The sequence below is a fragment of the Saccopteryx bilineata genome, chromosome 1, assembly GCF_036850765.1.
Source record: "Saccopteryx bilineata isolate mSacBil1 chromosome 1, mSacBil1_pri_phased_curated, whole genome shotgun sequence".
In the NCBI taxonomy this organism is placed as follows: Eukaryota; Metazoa; Chordata; class Mammalia; order Chiroptera; family Emballonuridae; genus Saccopteryx; species Saccopteryx bilineata.
In genome coordinates this window covers 104120299-104136109 of record NC_089490.1, presented here as the reverse complement: position 1 = coordinate 104136109, position 15811 = coordinate 104120299, and the positions used below count along the sequence as shown (strand labels likewise).

The 15811-nt window shown below is 41.9% G+C and overlaps 1 protein-coding gene across 6 annotated transcripts in view; it reads left to right on the top strand.

Annotated features, from left to right (window-relative positions):
• Positions 1-9918: 9918 nt before the first annotated feature.
• The window catches only part of IGF1 (insulin like growth factor 1), a 71292-nt gene continuing 65399 nt past the window's right edge, over positions 9919-15811 (top strand). For 2 of the 6 annotated variants that reach the window (XM_066263009.1, XM_066262983.1), the window contains exons 1-2: positions 11988-12054; positions 14572-14728. In XM_066263009.1, the coding sequence (XP_066119106.1) occupies positions 12040-12054; positions 14572-14728 (172 nt within the window). In that variant the 5' untranslated portion in view covers positions 11988-12039. Of the gene's footprint in view, positions 10235-11987; positions 12055-14571; positions 14729-15811 lie in introns of those variants that run through there. The other 4 variants (XM_066262974.1, XM_066263020.1, XM_066262992.1 and 1 more) reach the window with 4 other exon arrangements.

The following is a 15811-nucleotide window of genomic DNA, read 5'->3' as shown; positions in this document are numbered from 1 at the left end:
CTAGTTACTCAGTGACACAGCCGATCTGGTCTATACTTTATTTACTCTTCATGCCTCTAGACCTCTCCTGCAAAGGCTCAATTTGATGTAGAAATGAGTCTGAGCTGGGAAAGACCTCAGTTCAAGGTCCTGAGGTTTTGCCTTTGCTTGCTCTTTTTCTTATGCTCTCCCCTTCTCCCCCCTGCCTTGCACATGTTTGTTTTGTTTTGCACACATACGCTTATTTCCCTGGAACTCTGGGATTTAGCATTATAATTCCAAACATATAAGATTTCAAGTGCATCTTTATTTCAAGGACTAAAATCAGACTTCCTGGGCAAGGAGAAAGCCTCCGCTCTGCTCCCAGCACATGATTGGGACATAATGAACATCTGGACTGCGTACTCAGCTTTGCATGATGACTGATAGACCCAATCCATTGCGTTTCTCCAGGACTATAAAAACGTGTTAACATGATTACATCACACACTTCAGCTGGTTTGTATAAGGCATGATTTTGCCACGTGACATTTATTTAAGAAAGTAAATAACAGTCCCATTTAAAGTGATGCTGTAGCTCAGGGCACCCATGTCCACCCCTCCTTGGCATTTCCTGCCCATTTTGTGGACTTGACTTAATAGCTTGACACTGAGCTATGTAAACTTATTTACCAGGCAGCATAGTTCAGGCATTCCAAGAGAAAATGTGTTCTCTAGTTTGGGGTGACCCAGCTCTCAGTGTGGGTGGTTGGACTGTCCCAGTGGGTGAGATGCACCTTCTAGTCATGGGTTTCAGAAGTTACTTTCCCACCACACACACAAAAAAATCCCTCTCATATAGAGTCAGACAGCTTGGCTTTGGCATGCTTGTGACATGGTTGCCGCTGAAAAGTACAATTGAGCACTTTTCAAAGGGCTCATTGAAGATCCTATGGAATTGTTATTTATAAATTACAAAAATGAAAACATCCCACTGGTGCTAAATGCGGACATTTGCTATTGTCCGATTATTCCTGACTATACTCCGTGTCTGCTCTTGGTTCCCCTCTATCAGTGAGAAGATTTCAAACTGCAGGAGCTTTGGGTTTTCTGTTTTGCCTGTTTTGTGTTTGGATCCTAAGAGTTGGTTGGATTTGGATCACAAGAGTCCTTTGCTCCCGTGAGGCTGTCTACAGAGGCGACATGTGGCAAATCATCTGTGGTTTGATGACACTTACTTTATCTGTAAAAGCCACAAAATGAGTGGATTGGAAAATTCCAGATGTTGGAAGACATGACCAAGATAGCCTCCTGGGAAAAACAGATGCCTTCTCTTATAAGCCCCAGCCTGTCTCCAAACTTTGTAAATGCTGCAATTGCCTCTGGAGGTTTCTTGCTTTCCAAAGCCATGGAGTAAGTTTAACAACCTTGGCTCCTTGCAGAACAGCTAGCCAGTCCAGGATGTGGGGCTGCTACCTTGATGGGAACCCAAGCTGGGAAGGAGCCAGTTGGATTGGCACTGCTGTAGCCCCAGCAAGATCCAAATCTTAAGTCACCATTTTCCTTGTGAAGGATCGGGGGTGTAAAGCCAGAGAGCAATTGATTAAAGGGAACTAGTTCAGCTAGTATTCATTAGCCAGGGAAAGAGGGTAAAGGGAAGGGATAAAAAGGAACACAAAGAATAACTGGAAGCAAAATCCAAAGTACTAGTCAGTGAGCATATAATCAGGTCAAACCATCCTACCTTGAATTGCAGAAAGCTCAGCAAGCCTTTAAACACTGTTTCTAATCCAGCATAAGATCCATTTGGAAATGTCCAGATAGGAAAAGCTGTAGCTTTTTGAGAAGCCGTAAGCTGCAATGATTCTAAGGCAGGTTGACAGGGATTTCTTGTTATCTATCTCATCTAACTCTATGGATGCTTTCCTAACCTTAGGAAGTACAGACACCATACACTGAGATTCCTCTAGCCTCTAGGACTCCAAGAAGTAGAGCAAACACTAAGTGGGAAATGTTTAGGCCCTTGTGTCTCATCAGAACAAAGCTGATCCAAATCAGAGTGGGATTCAGTAGATAGGCATTTGGTAGTGTGACTTGCTTTACTGCAGATATCCACTTCTAAAGCTCCAGCAAGACTATACCCCAGAAAACCTATCCTCTGTTCTCTCTGTAATTGGAAGAATGTAAGAGGCTCCTGCCTGAGGCAGGTTTCACCTGAGCTTCCAGCTGAGACTCTTATACTTCCTGCTTCTGGAAAATAATTGCCTACTGCTGCAGCTTTGGCTGCTTGTTTTGCTTCATTAGAGGCAACTGAGTAGTATAGTGAAAAACCTGTAGGGTCCAGTTTTCTTTTCTACATATTCTGAGGCAGTAGCTCAGGCTGGAAGTGGTTGGGATGAGGACTAGTAAACATAACCCTTATCTGTTAGTTTCCCCTAAAATGCTCCAAATATGGCTCTAACCAAACTCCGTCCTAAGTGTTCACCTCTGAACTTTTTCAAACTGGTTATTTTGGAAATAACTATTACAATTCTTCTAAACTCATATTTAAAATTAATTACTCCTTTATTGAGGACCAATGAAAGTACAGCATTGTAGCATGCAGCATGTAGGGGTCATACCACAGAATTCTGAAAGAGATCATCTGTCTACTAAAACTGTGGTGTTGTGCATTAGACCACTTGCATTTGAATCCTGGCCCTAAAATTTATTAGATATGGAACCTTAGGCAAACCATTTAACTTCTCTTATCTCAATTTTCTCTTCATTTAACAAATATTTTTGAGAATCTGGCATGTTCCAAGAACTGAACCAAGCACTTTGAAATGGAAGTGGAAGTAAGGTATCTATTTTATTGAGGTATGTGAGAATTAAACAAGATAGTCAAAATGATATGAAATAAACAATTATAGATCACTGATGCTCAATAAGGGTGATGGGTATTATCAGTATTAATTGAAAAATATTCATTGGAAACCTGTTAGAAATGAAGCACTATGCTGGGGCTAGGGACATACTGAATAATAGCAGGTTATGAAGAAGCCACGATGCACATTAGCAATAGAGAAAGCTGCTGAGAAAGGGAATGTTTTGAATGGCAAGAGAAACTAAGCACAGATGTTGACGTGCATGTGTTTGAGTTCTGTAAGTGTGTGTGTATGTGTGTGCCTGTGTGTGTGTGTTGTATGCATTCTTGTTTCCCTTGGTGGTAGGGAAAAAATGAAACACTTTATTTTCTTGTCATCAGTGAGCAACATCTTTGTAAATTATTAATGGCGTAATCAAAGCAAGTGTCCTATGACTTTTTTTGGCAAAGATAAAAGAAATGTAAGTGCAGGAGCCAAAAATTTAAGAAAAACGTGTAGGAGGAAAACTTAGAATTGAGAAATATAATCAATTAACTTGAGTTTTCTTTTCTGCAATGGGGTAAAGACGATTATTATTTTCAGTTTTTGCAAGGGAAGACCAGCTAGTGCACTTTTTGAGAATCACTGGTCTGATGGTTAATTATGTGTCCACTTGGCCAGATCATGCTACCTAAATATTTGGTCAAACATTCTAGATGTTTCTGTGAAAATATATTTTAGGCAAAATTAACTTTAAAATCAGTTGACCTTGAGAAAAGCAGACTACTCTCCATAAAATGGGTGGGACTTACCCAATCAGTTGAAAGCCTTACTAGAAAAAGACTGGCCTCTCCAAAAGAAGAGAAAATATTACCAGAAAATGACCTTTGATTCAAACTGTAATTTTTTCTTGAGTTTTTAGCCTACCATTCAGATTTTGAATTTGCTAAACCTCCATAATCACATTAGGTAATTCCTTAAAATAAATTGATAAATGATAGTTTAGGTAGATAGATAGATATTGACCCCATTGGTTCTGTTTCTCTGAAGAACCCTGACTGAGACAAATGGGTTTAAATACGTATTTTGAGCTCTGAAAGAAACTCAAAGTGTGTTGTAGTTCTCTCCAAAGTGTGTTGTAGGTCTCTCTGAATGTGTGCAAAGTGTACATGGCATGTCTTTACCCCATGTTCGAGTGTCTGTGCTGGTGGAAGATGAGGTACAGTTCCCAGAGGTATATACTTTTGGATCATATGAAGATGGGTCATTACCAAGGGCTCCCCTAGGATCTGTATCTTCTCTTCTACTGATGACTCAGACTTCTGTTTATGCAGGGAACCCTACCAAGAAGTCTGAAATGTTCCCAGCAGCTACTTGCAAGTAAAGAATTGAAGCTGAGGGTCATGTGCCCTGCTCTCAAAGAACACAATGAAATCTCTTTAACTGACCCACATGAAGGGTGGAATGTTCTGACAAACTAGGTTTTCTAGGAAGTTCAGAGTTCACCAGAAACAAGACCTCTTTGCCTCAACTCTTGGGGTAGAAAAATCTTTATCAGGTATAATCATTGTTTTTTCATTAAAATCTACTTACCAGTGTAAAGACTACAATTAAATCTTTCAAAATAGAATCTCTGGCAAGAGCATTGGGTAATCACTCTACACCACAGTTCTTCTTACGCAGGGCTGCTCAGGTTGACCTAGGTTATAAGGTAACCTGGGTTTGTTGTCGTATATTTACATTGAGGCTCTGTGCCATTCTCAGAGCTAATCACAGATTTAGTTACATACGAAGTTTAGTACACAGGGGAGTCATGAGGGAGTAAAGACTCTTTCCAGCCTTGTAAAGTCTATTGATGGGAAGAGGAGAATAAAGGGCTTCCACAGTGCAGGGGTCTGAAAGCATGGATACAGCCTCAGCTGCCATATTACTACAACACTGGGGACTGCCTCATTCCTATACAACTTTCTCTATGTTGTTCCCTCTGCCTGGAATAGCTTTTACTGTTCTCGTCAAATTAATTTTTTTAAATGTAGATACATATATTTTAAATGTAGATACATATATACATGCGGTGTCTATTTCAAATACCGCATCACTTGCCCTAAATAAAAGATATTCTTAAAAACAAAACAGTATTGCCCTGGCCAGTGGGCTCAGCAGTAGAGCGTCAACCCAGTGTGTGGAAGTCCCAGTTTCGATTCCTAGTCAAGGCACACAGGAGAAGTGACCATCTGTTTCTTCACTCCTCCTTCCCCTTCTCTCCCTACCCCCCCCCCTCTCTACCCTCTCTTCCCCTCCTGTGGCCAGGGTTTGAATGGTTCAAGCAATTTGGCCCCGGGCACTGAGGATGGCTCCATGGCCTCGCCTCATAGCTCCTTTCCAGCAACAGAGCAGTGGCCCCAGATGGGCAGAGCATTGCCCTCTAGTGGGCTTGCTGGGAGGATCCCAGTCAGGGCACATGCAGGAGTCTGTTTCTCTGTCTCCCTGCCTCTCACTCAATAAAAATAATAAAATAAATAAAATAACAAAGCAGTATTAAGAAATTTTGGATGAAACCAGTGCCTGTCAAGACTTTGGGCTTAAGATCAGTTTGTTTGTTTGTTTGTTTGTTTGGCTAATTGGTTTATTGTTAAAAAGGGAAGCTTAGCAAATGTTAGGCACAGGCTAGTACCAAACTGAGACATTCTTCTTTGTGAATTCAGGGTAAAAAAATGACTGAAAATGGAATTTCCACACTTGTATGATTCTGAAATGCCATGCCTTTGGCCATCAGAGTTTTAGAGCACATTTTGAACATGGATGTGGTAGAAAGAGTGCTGGACAGACAAGAAGACTGTATTTAGGATCTATCTGTAAGCACCTAAATTTGTTTAATTAAATAAGTCCCTTTTCTATCTACCTTCACTGCCCACCCCCTCGCTTTTCAAAAGGAAGTTGGTTATTTCACTCTCAGAGAGTTTCTTTCTTATGTTAAATATTTTACTTTTATCATCATTAATTTTCCAGGCTTTTATTCTATCAACACAATGTTTTGAGCCCATACCAGGAGTTAAACATGGGGAATATAGCCATGAAGAAGATATCTGTGCCCTCATAAAGTTCATGATCTTCTTTCTCCCCTTAGCACTTTCCCTCTTTTTAAAGCAAATTGTTAAAAACCTAGATCGGTTATTTTAAAAAGATTCATAAAATGAAAGATCACTGCGGCTTAAAGCATATTTAAATCTAAAGCTTTAAAAATGCCCACTCCTTCAAAGGCTGCACATCAACGGTTAAGACTGAGGTGGCAGTTTCCCCTCATCCCAGCAGAGGGCGCGCAAATTTTTTTATTCCAAAAAAACAAAAGGCGCGTTTGTGGGTACTGCCCCTGAAGTTTGGAGTTGGTGTCTCTTCTCCTCACTTTCAATTCAACTTGGGGCAGTTGTGGCGATCCCTCTGATTCCCTCTCCACCAAGCCATCCTCGCCCCATTCAGTGACTCCTCGTCATTATGAAGAATTCGTTTGTTCCCCAAAACCACAGCAGTTTTGCTTCTGACTGCTTCCAGCATTTGCCCTTTTGACATTTTAGAAGAAATAGGATCCAAGTTTGACTTTGAAAAGAAAGTATTGGTTTCTTCAGTGAGATGATTTCTTCTCCTTTTTACTGTTTTCCCTAGCTGCAGGGAAAATGCTTCTCTAAGGATTTAAAGCAGCTCCTTTGAGCTACATAAGATCTTTCTGAGGAATAACAGAGCTCCTCTGAACAGATCTTTGGGAGCTGACATTAGTCCCCTTGTTTAGCAGCATGTTGTATTTCTGAGGTCCGGCCTTTTCCTGAGTTTTACATTCTGAATTGACAAGCTCTTGGTCTCAAACCTTGGAGAATACACTCCCAGACCAACCCTCCCCACAAACCATGATCCAGGACACAGGTCCAATAGTTTCCCCAAGTTCTTTGCCTGGTGGGTGGCCCTAGAACCTTAGTCCTCACCCTTTATTTGGTTCCAAAGTCCTCCTACTTCCAAATACCCATACTGAGCTTTTCTTGGGAGTCAGCAAAAACATTAATAAAATAAATTGTAAATATGCCCTATTGCTCATGGATATGAAATTACCTTTGGACCAGCTCCTCAGCAGTTGGCAGGGGGAAGACAGAGAACACGGCTTGAACAGAAAGAGAGGGGCCTGGGCCTTCCCCACCCGTTTTCTGTGAATCTTAGTCAGCCTGCACTTTAAGAAGATGAACTTTTTTTTTTTTTTTTAAAGAAAAGTGCCAGGAGTCTTCTGAGGCTGCAGCTTTATGCAAATACGCTACTCAAAAAGTAGGCTTTAGAATAGAGTTATTTATAAGCCATAGGCATTATACATGTAAGAATTAAAACTGTGGACCTCTGAATTTCCAGCAGTGTATGTTCTCTTGATGACCACATGCGCACAGCTGTCTATGCTGGTGGCACACAGTTCCCATATCCAGCTGTTGGATTGTGGCAGGCAGGAGATACACAATTCTTCAGTTATTTTAGAATGACCCCATATGTTTCTCTCCAGTGGGACTTCATGACCTGAACTTCTCCTGGAATTAGATTGACTACCACATCCGACTCTCTAGCAATTGGTGCATTAATTTCTTTTTCTCCTAATGAGTACAGCCCTCAGTCATGCAAAGGTGACCGCGTGGCACATGTATTGCCCTTCACTTCCACTCTGAGTCCAGAATTAGCAAAGAAAATGGCCATTTCGCTAAGAAATCGTTGCCCTGTTCTGTGGCTGGCTCACCCTACCCACAAAGACAGACCATGCCCCACACTGAAATAATACAATCATCCCTCCAGGAAATTGCTTTGCCGATTGGAAACTGAGTGCTCACAATGGAGTGTTTCCACAGAACAGCTGATGGTAATTACGACTCACTGACATTTCAGTTTTCTTTGTGACATAAAAACTGGGACATAAATTAAAACTCAATTATCCTTTAAGGGTAATTGGGGTTATAAAACCAGGAGACTGTGAGTTGGTGTGTGGATATACAGGAGCACAGAATCTGATGAAGGGGTCCGTGTTCTGTCTCCCAAAGCAGCCATTCACGTGACGTGGTTGCCCAGGGCGTGCTGGGAGGTTACACTGGACTGGGTCCCAGCCGTGGAGAAATGCGGTGAGCTTCTAGGACATCTTGGAACAATTAAAATATGCTAAAACTGCCATGGGAAAGTCCTGGCCTTCACCTGTGAATGTGCCTGGTGATGGAGCAAGGTGCTCAGCAACAAGACCAGCTGGGACCTGACACTGTGCATGTGGAAATGGCAGTTCTTTCTACCGGAGAGATAGGTATAGCTCTTTGGTTACACAATCTACAACATCAAAGTCTCTGAGAGGAGGATGGACTTTGTTTTTCACAAAGAGGGTGATCCGCAAAAAAAAAAAAAAAAAATGTAGAACAACAAAAAAGAGATTTTTGGCAAATCAAGTCACAAATTAAATGGATGGAGGGCAGTTCATTAAATGAAATGTTGCATCTTTAAGTATAGGAATTGCCCACACACCTGCTCTTCAGATCAAATTGTATCCACTGAAACTTTCTAACTTTGTACCCAAAGCCTTTCATGTTCTATCCCTCCTCCCCATTCTGGATTTTCAAAAGGGTTTCACTTCCCTGTTTTCCTAGAGAATTGGTTGTTCCCCCATAGTGTGCACTGTTCATATGTTTAAAGAAGCAGACACCCACCAGGTAACAGTGACGTTTTCTCTCTGTCTCTGCCACTCAGCCAAAAACTCTGCGGGGCCTTGACCATGATGCATGTAGCCGGGCACATAGTAGGCACTCACTACATAATGTTGACCTGGTGCACCACTGAAACAGCATCAGTGCAAAGAATTTCTAACTTTTCTTTCTGGAAGGTAAACCTTGCTGCAATTTATTAAATCACTCAGAAGACTTCAACAAACTGAACCCCCTTCCAAACCGAACCAGGCTTCCCTTTGAAGGCACTCATGCCTGCGAACAACTTTCTGTCCACACAGGGTTTTCAGCAGCCCTCTGTGTTCAGCTGATGTATCAGTATCATCGTGCCCCCTGAGAATCACAAGAGAAGAATACAAGGTCCAGGTCATTCCCACCATCCCTGGGGAACCATGTCCATCCCGACATCCAGGGAGAGTCTATAATCCACTTTCTTATCTACTACCTCACAAAACCAAAGAGAAATTGGTACAAACGGTATTGACAAGAGATCAGAACTTGATTCTCAATGACAAAGGCAAGTGTACATTATAAATAGCAAAACAGCTGGCTTGGACCATGTTGCTGGCCGCTCATCCAGTTGAGGGATTTGAATGACATCATAACCCTTGAGAGGGTATTGCTAGCCAGCTGGTGTGATTTAGAACACACAAACATTGGAGAAAGAAAACACACAAGCACGTACACACACGGAGAGTTATGCAGAAAAATATGAACAATGAGACAATACTTTGCCCCTCAGGTACCCTTCCCCCGAGGGCTAACGGGCAGCCTAGTAGAGGGAGGAAGAAAAATATTTTATCTTTCCAGTTGACTTTCCAGCTCAGCAAAGCCTTTGCCCTGTCACAGGCAAAGAGCATGAAATAGCGTTGTCCTAAAGGGACCCGATTGTGAGACTGTCTGCCCCTTTTCTAGGTTCTTGGAAATGAGACCATTCCCCTTGCTTGGCAAGTTGGACAAGAGGTCACCCCGGTGATATCTTCCCAGCTAGTTTTCCCCAGTCATTTCAGGGTTAAAATCATAGGTTTTACTTACGTTGGTCTTTTCTTCACTTCTTTCATTTAAAAAAAAAAAATTTTATGTTTGCTCTAGAACGTAAAATTGCTTGCCCATCCCCCGCGTATCTTCCTTTAATTCACTAAGGTGTGTTAACAGATGTGGGGTCTTCATGCCCAGGAGAAAGTTAATCAGACAATAGAGCCTCGTTTTCTGTGGCAGCATCAGTATTTTTAATATTTGCTCACTCTGTCACTAACACACATTCTTTTAAGGGAAAAAAATGCTTCTGTGCTCTAGTTTTAAAATGCAAAGGTATGATGTTATTTGTCACCATGCCCAAAAAAGTCCTTACTCGATAACTTTGCCAGAAGAGGGAGAGAGAGAGAAGGCAAATGTTCCCCCAGCTGTTTCCTGTCTACAGTGTCTGTGTTTTGTAGATAAATGTGAGGATTTTCTCTAAATCCCTCTTCTGTTTGCTAAATCTCACTGTCACTGCTAAATTCAGAGCAGATAGAGCCTGCGCAATGGAATAAAGTCCTCAAAATTGAAATGTGACATTGCTCTCAACATCTCCCATCTCTCTGGATTTCTTTTTGCCTCATTATTCCTGCTAACCAATTCATTTCCAGACTTTGCACTTCAGAAGCAATGGGAAAAATCAGCAGTCTTCCAACCCAATTATTTAAGTGCTGCTTTTGTGATTTCTGGAAGGTAAATATTTCTTACACTTTGATGTCATTGGGGAATTTTCTGTAGATTGTGTACTGTTTGCTTCTGCCTAGAAATGTTATTCACTTAGAATTTTCATTGTTTCAGAGCTGGAAGTTATTTATAAATTGCTGAATATGCAATTCTGTGGGATCTAAAAAATAGCTCGGGGTGATGAATGCCTATGCACAGAAATATATATGAGTAGAAACTATTGCAAGGTACTTACGATAATCCTCCACTTCTGCAGAGCGTCAGTGGTGTCATTAGAGAAGATTTCTTTAAATCCTGTCTGTGGTTCAGAGCTATACAGTGTAGATATGAACTTTGGGATTTGTTGTTGTTGTTGTTGCAGGTGCATACGTTTAATTTTAAGACCTCGTTCGTGTGTGTGTGTGTGTGTGTGTGTGTGTGTGTGTGTTAACTTGTCGGGACTTTTATTACAAGGCATGCTACATACAAAGAGTTATATTTTAGAGGATATTAAAGCTTTTAAGTATGATCTTTGGAGCTAAGGTCCCAGAAGGCTCTACATTTATGCTGGGAGAGTCAAAGTTAGAATGAAGTTTAATTTGCTCTTCCGAACAAGAACTTGTCAACTCTTGCTGACCTTGCATATCTGTATAATTTAAACAAATGCATACTGTATATGGAAAGCGGAAACTTTCTAGCAACTGCTTGTCCAAGTTTTCTGGTTTAAAGAGGACTTTCACAGCGAAGTTTGGACTTGGGGTTTTGTGTTGTAAAACTGATTTTACACTCAGAGCTGTAAAGTCTCTTTAGGTAAAATTGGCTGCCGCTGTCAATGCACCGACTTCTCGTTTCCAATCCCTGGCCCTAGTTCAAATTTCCATTCTCAGCAAAATTATATCCTTCAAGGCTTGTGTTTTTCCAATTTGCAAGCACTTTTAAGCCTCTGTCACTGGTTCCCCAGTGAAATTGCCTGAGGTCTCAATTCATAAAATGTCCCTGCCCCTTGGTATAGCATTCATCTGCTGCTTTCAAATACTCCACCACCAGGACCTTTCTGAGTAGGTGGCTTACGAGGTAAAGATCATCCTCGTCAGACACCTGATTCTGTCGCCCTTGAGATGCCAAGGCACAGGCTGGCTACTTTGCTTTGAAAAGAAATCAGGTCAAGATACATATATACTGAATGCTCTGACAGCTGGCGGCGGGGGGGGGGTGTCTCCCAGCTCAGATGATCATAAAAGAGGGAGTAAAGTGTTATGTCTGCCTTAATTACAAGTTTGGAAAACTGTCTCCAAATGAACTTTCCATGCTGTGTCCGCTGAACTTTTCAGAAGCAGAGCTAGCAAGTTGTTACTTTTCCTGTACTTTGAGCAGGAAGTGGTTTGAGGGAGGTGAGTGGTCTTTCAAATGTATTCAGGGAGTAAAGGTGTTGGGTCTAGAGGCAGAACTCACAGGCTGATTGATGTACTCTGAGTCTCCAGATATCTTTCCAAGTGTTTGAGTCAGAGGGAAGAGGATAAGGGAGACGACTGGAGCTTGGGTCACCGTTTGGGGTGTGAGGGGACAATTGTCATCCATATAATAGAAATTGGTGGCTTGATTGAAGGGAAAAGATTGACTCAAATCCCAGCTGTGCAATTTGTTCATTGTTTGAATGGACAAAAGGCAGTTTACTCAGATTCATAGCATACCTGCCTGGGTGTCCAAATGTAACTAGATGCTTTCACAAACCCCACCCACAAAGCAGCACATGTTTTTAAGTCCTCAGTTTTCTATGCACATCAGCCTCATAATACCCACCCTGACCTGCTGTAAAAGATCTGGAACAAACAAACATGGTTACACCTACAGTGAGTATTTTCTTATGACTATTGCCCTCAAATTTTGCTGGGCATTTTCATTGTAGCCCAGACATCTGGAATCAATTGCTATTCCATTTATTTAAGATAAAAAGGTCTTTTAAATTTTGGATTTGTGAAGGATTTTTGAGAAAGAGTGCTCTGATTTTTCCCCCTCTTTTTTCTCTTCTCTTTCTGGTTCTTCCTTTCTTTCTTCACATTTTTTCTTTCTGTCTCTTCATTTCTTTTGTGTTTGGCAAAACAAAAGGCCAAGGACATGATGGACATATGGGGCCACTTGCTTCAAACTTTTAACTCCTAAACAATTTCATTATTGTTTCTTCTTTGGGAACATAATATGATAAACTCTCTGGTTCTCTCTGAGTGTACTGGACTGTTTTGTGTACTAAAGGAAAAAACACTAGAGGTTCTATCTTGTCCTAGAACTGTAAGTGCTTATCTATATCTGACAATATAACTCAGCCAGAGAAAGAGAGAGAATCTGTAAAAAAAAAAATCTTAAATTCTAAATTCTTAAATGCTAGAGGTTTATATGTATTACTGGGCTTAAATATGCTATACTAAAAATAACTTTAAAATACAGTTTTGATATCTAATGATGTTCTCAATTCACTACAGCTATAAGGTGAGTACCTTTTACCTTGGATTTCATGAAAACTGAAGAACTTGAGGGTATCTGCATTTACAGGTGCTTGGCCTTGAGCATTACTATACATTCAACAAAGAAGGGAGGGTATAGAGAAATAAGATGGGTAGCATAAGATACATTTTAGAACTGGCCCATTGCCAGAGTGTGGGTTATGTGTTATAAGATCAGTTACAAGCTGCTCTTTTGAAAAGGACAATGAAGTCCAGTTGGGTTGGTTTTGCTGAGGTTTCCACTGGAAAATATTGAAGGGCAAAACCCCACTGATTATTTTATCACTAAGAAAAATGAGGATTGGATGATGACTTGCTTCTAGCAGGTTTCATGGGGTTAGAGGGTTTCCATAGGACTCCATTAAGGTCCTCTTGAGAAAATGAAAGAAATGTTCAATTTTGCCTTTACCTCCTCTTCGATTCTATGTCCAATTCTTATGATGATTGCAAATACAGTAGAAGGTGCTTTTTGTGGTCAACTGTTTAACAAGAGTCAGGGGGCTTAGGTTTTTCCCCCCTATTGCTAAGCTGAAAGTCTGGCCACAAACATGGAAACATTCATTAAAAGGATGGGGCACACTTTGCCACTGATTGAGACTTCATGGAAAGCAAGGAGAGGGGTGAAAAAAAATCAATGACTGATTCTGTTTCTCCAAAAGCAATGGGGTTGAATGCACCTGCCTTCTGGGGGGTTCAAAAAATGACTCTTTTTTTATCCTGATGGCTGCCAGCCTAGCTCCATAACCTTTTGATGGGTCCCTCACTTAACCTCTCCTGAGTGGCTCTTCCAGTGCTCCTGGAAGTGGATGCATGTAGGAAAGAGGAGGCTACCCACATTCAGAGCCTTCCTGGAGAAAACCTTTATGCCTCAAGTAGCAATACGGGAAAATACCATGGTCACCTTAACCTAGTTTCTACTACTTCCAGCGAAGACAGAAGTGTGGCCGCAAGAATCTGCTTCTGGCCGGGCTGCCAACCTGGCTGCCGATCACTGGCCAAGCCAAGTCAGCCAGGGGTCCCTCGGTATATTTTGCTATAAAATGGATACAGTGTCACATAAGTCCCTCCAAGAGATGAAGTCAGAATTCCTGTGATTTAAAAAAAAAAGCTTTTGTAGATTTTGAGCCCAGTGCTCTCCTGCTTGTGGAAGGTACTCTTTACACATGTGTTGATTTCATATTGGGCTCGACACGAAAGGCTTTAGAACACATAGTCTACTTAGCGTGAGCCAATTTCATTCCTAAATCCTTACATTTTTCTTGTTGCTGTTTTTGTTCTGTTTTACTTCCACTTGTGGTTGTGTTAACTTCTGATATCACCCCAGGTAAGAAATCTCTGACTCTCTGTCTTTCTCTCTCTCTCTTGTTTTTTTTCCTCATTAAGTGAAATAAAGAAAAATTCTGTAATGATACATAGTATTTTTACAAGTCCTTTTTTTAGCCATAGTAAATTCTCTTTTATCAGCAGCTAAGGAAGGATGTTCTGGTGAATTTAATATTCTGGTCAATAATGAATGCATATGCCATCTGCGGATGGCCAATCTTTAGAGAATTTAAATTAATAAAACATATTTGGCACCAAATCTGGCCTGAGCACAATTTAACCTTTGGTAATTCAGACGATTCAGGAACTTATAAAGAAGGGGTTCAGGGAGGCTTCCGCAAATTTCCACAGCAGCAAGGGGATTACCCACAGGTCGTTTGATGCCAAGATGTGCTCAGTGCAGGGTGGGTTCTCCTGCATGGTGTTGCATTTCTGTGCAGTGTGGTTCTAACTGGTGACAGTGATTAGATGCTGGGGGTCAGCGCACTGGTGCCCATCCCCATTCACCGAGAAGGAAACCTGACCCGCCTTCTGTTTCCTCGGCAGGTGAAGGTGCACATCATGTCCTCCTCGCACCTCTTCTACCTGGCCCTGTGCTTGCTCACCTTCACCGGCTCTGCCACGGCTGGACCGGAGACCCTGTGCGGAGCCGAGCTGGTGGACGCGCTGCAGTTCGTGTGCGGAGACAGGGGCTTTTATTTCAGTAAGTAGCCCTCCCTCTCTCGGCCCTGTGGATTTACAACCGCAGGGAGTGTGTGAATGACTGAATGACTGCCCGTGGCTGGCAGCCATCCTCAGCCTGCGATTCCTCACCTTAAAGTAAGCCTAGTGTTTCAGTGTGGCTCCGGCAGGCTCTGTACATTTCGGATGGAATCTTCCTCCTTAGGAGTTTGTCCTATTAACTACTTCCTGATGAGCTCTCCAGCAACTGTCAGCTCTGCCCTCACTATTCTATTCCCTTCAGGGAAAGGAGGGGACAAAAGGACCTGGGGGATTGAGGTTTTTGTTCTCGGGACCGTTGTGTGCACATGTAAACATATGGAAACACGTAGACCTGTTTGAAGTGCTAGGCAATTTGGACTTGGATAAGGGGTGAAGGGGGCACATCCCAGATGTCTCCATGCTACATGAAATCACCGCAAGTAGCCAGAAGGTAAACGTCCCTCCAAGGCTCAATGGCCAATACATGGGCTCTCCCTAAAATGAAAACACGAATGCCAGGTTAATTTGACCTCTATGCAAATTAACCTTGAGGTTTTATCACTGCCCTCCTTTGATGTAGCCTTTCCTGAGTCTCTCCAGTGATATCTCCATCTGGAAAAGGGTCTCTGACAAGTGTGGGGTTACTTATCCCACCAGAGAGGTCTCAGGTGATTAAAAGTCCACAGTTAATAAAAAGTAGATGGCCAAGTCAATAAACACAAACAAAGGTCAGTGCTGCCATAGGGGAACCCTTCACCTAAAGAATCCATCTCAGAAGCATCTCTCTTGTTGCACGTTACACAACAGTGACATTTAAAGCCAGATGCTCACTCTGTATAATTCTTTGGAATTTTGAAGAGTTCCAGGAAACCGATGCTCAGGTCCTCAGTGAGCATGAATCATTCTTAGAGATTCATATTGCTCAAGTGGAGACAGCTTACCTCAGTTACCCACTAAGTTTTGAATAGCTTCTGCCATGACTCACACATTTCAAGTCTCTCTCCTCTTCTTCCCGGGGAAGGTGGGTATGTGTGTGTGTGTTGGTGGGAGGTGGAACGGGGTAGGGGATGACGCTGGGATAGAG